The sequence below is a fragment of the Labrus mixtus genome, chromosome 22, assembly GCF_963584025.1.
Source record: "Labrus mixtus chromosome 22, fLabMix1.1, whole genome shotgun sequence".
Classification (NCBI taxonomy): Eukaryota; Metazoa; Chordata; class Actinopteri; order Labriformes; family Labridae; genus Labrus; species Labrus mixtus.
Window position 1 is genome coordinate 22,055,232 of NC_083633.1, and position 2,500 is coordinate 22,057,731.

General features: G+C 37.7%; 1 protein-coding gene across 1 annotated transcript in view; it reads left to right on the plus strand.

Annotated features, from left to right (window-relative positions):
- The window catches only part of cpm (carboxypeptidase M), a 21,711-nt gene that overhangs the window by 9,858 nt on the left and 9,353 nt on the right, over positions 1-2,500 (plus strand). The window contains exon 4 of the mRNA XM_061029715.1: positions 708-880. Within this exon, the coding sequence (XP_060885698.1) occupies positions 708-880 (173 nt within the window). The remainder of the gene's footprint in view (positions 1-707; positions 881-2,500) is intronic.

The window sequence follows — 2,500 nt, forward strand, 5'->3', positions numbered from 1 at the left end:
GCTGCTGGACGGTTAGATCTCCTCGTGTCACGGTGAACGGCGAATTGCCTGTTTTGAGTCTCGTGAATCAGATCGATGATCCCAGAAGAAGAAACGTCACGAGTAATATCACAACAACAGCTCCGAGCTCTGAGCCGGACCAGACGGGTTTATAATCCCTCCAGAGGACTCGGGGTCTACCCCGGGGTCTCCTCCCAGTGCAGGTACCAGGAGGACCTCCAAAGGGAGTCCAGGATGATCCTGATCAGACGGGTCACTCAGGCTTCAAACATTCAGTTTCTCAGATCGAATGTTTTGTGTGAAACAGGATTTCTACACGTGAAGGGACTTCAGGGATCTGGTGGTTTTTTTTGGACTCTGTGATGATCAGGATCTCCCCTCATGGACTCTGTGATGATCAGGATCTCCCCTCATGGAGCGGTTTCAGTGTGATGTTAGCGCAGCAGAAAGAGGGAGAAAATAAGAACGTTAGCCGCAGGCTAAGCTAGTCCTGACATGTGTGTGTGTAGCAGCTGTAGACACACACACCTTTCCCACCCTTCTCTCTTTCTCCCCCTGAGGCGCTCCTTCATTCACAAAGTCTTTCTCTTTCTTCCCTCCCAACGCTCCGGCCTCTGACTCGTCTTTGTTCCCGCTGACTCACTATGACATCACTTCCTCCCCCGCTGGTTTCCATCACGTTGGCTCATCCAGCTTTGTGTTTTCAGGCTCTCGGCCGCGTGCTGCTGCTGAAGCTCATAGACGACCTGCTGCGTGGTTACCGGGACAACGCAACATGGGCGGTACAGTTACTGAACAGCACTCGCATCCACATCCTGCCGACCATGAACCCAGACGGCTTCGATGCATCGGACACAGACTGCGTCTTCACCACGGGGAGGTACTAACGTCACGGCTAATGCTAATCTGCTACTGCTCAACGTTTGTTTACGTCTTTTTTTAAAGTCAAAGTCAAAAGACACCGGACTTAATCAATCAATCAATGAATCAATCAATCAGTTTTTATTGTCAACTCATAACAAGTGTTATCTCGAGACACTTTACAAAGAACAGGTAAAAGACCTTACTCATTGTTATGTTACATAAAGCAGGTAAAAAGACCTTACTCATTGTTATGTTATAAAAAGCAGGTAAAAAGACCTTACTTATTGTTATGTTATAAAAAGCAGGTAAAAGACCTTACTCATTGTTATGTTATAAAAAGCAGGTAAAAGACCTTACTCATTGTTATGTTACATAAAGCAGGTAAAAGACCTTACTCATTGTTATGTTATAAAAAGCAGGTAAAAGACCTTACTCATTGTTATGTTATAAAAAGCAGGTAAAAGACCTTACTCATTGTTATGTTACATAAAGCAGTTAAAAGACCTTACTCATTGTTATGTTATAAAAAGCAGGTAAAAGACCTTACTCATTGTTATGTTATAAAAAGCAGGTAAAAAGACCTTACTTATTGTTATGTTATAAAAAGCAGGTAAAAGACCTTACTTATTGTTATGTTATAAAAAGCAGGTAAAAGACCTTACTCATTGTTATGTTATAAAAAGCAGGTAAAAGACCTTACTCATTGTTATGTTACATAAAGCAGGTAAAAAGACCTTACTCATTGTTATGTTATAAAAAGCAGGTAAAAAGACCTTACTTATTGTTATGTTATAAAAAGCAGGTAAAAGACCTTACTCATTGTTATGTTATAAAAAGCAGGTAAAAGACCTTACTCATTGTTATGTTACATAAAGCAGGTAAAAGACCTTACTCATTGTTATGTTATAAAAAGCAGGTAAAAGACCTTACTCATTGTTATGTTATAAAAAGCAGGTAAAAGACCTTACTCATTGTTATGTTACATAAAGCAGTTAAAAGACCTTACTCATTGTTATGTTATAAAAAGCAGGTAAAAGACCTTACTCATTGTTATGTTATAAAAAGCAGGTAAAAAGACCTTACTTATTGTTATGTTATAAAAAGCAGGTAAAAGACCTTACTCATTGTTATGTTATAAAAAGCAGGTAAAAGACCTTACTCATTGTTATGTTACATAAAGCAGGTAAAAAGACCTTACTTATTGTTATGTTATAAAAAGCAGGTAAAAGACCTTACTCATTGTTATGTTATAAAAAGCAGGTAAAAGACCTTACTCATTGTTATGTTACATAAAGCAGGTAAAAGACCTTACTCATTGTTATGTTATAAAAAGCAGGTAAAAGACCTTACTCATTGTTATGTTATAAAAAGCAGGTAAAAGACCTTACTCATTGTTATGTTACATAAAGCAGTTAAAAGACCTTACTCATTGTTATGTTATAAAAAGCAGGTAAAAGACCTTACTCATTGTTATGTTATAAAAAGCAGGTAAAAAGACCTTACTTATTGTTATGTTATAAAAAGCAGGTAAAAGACCTTACTCATTGTTATGTTATAAAAAGCAGGTAAAAGACCTTACTCATTGTTATGTTACATAAAGCAGGTAAAAAGACCTTACTTATTGTTATGTTATAAA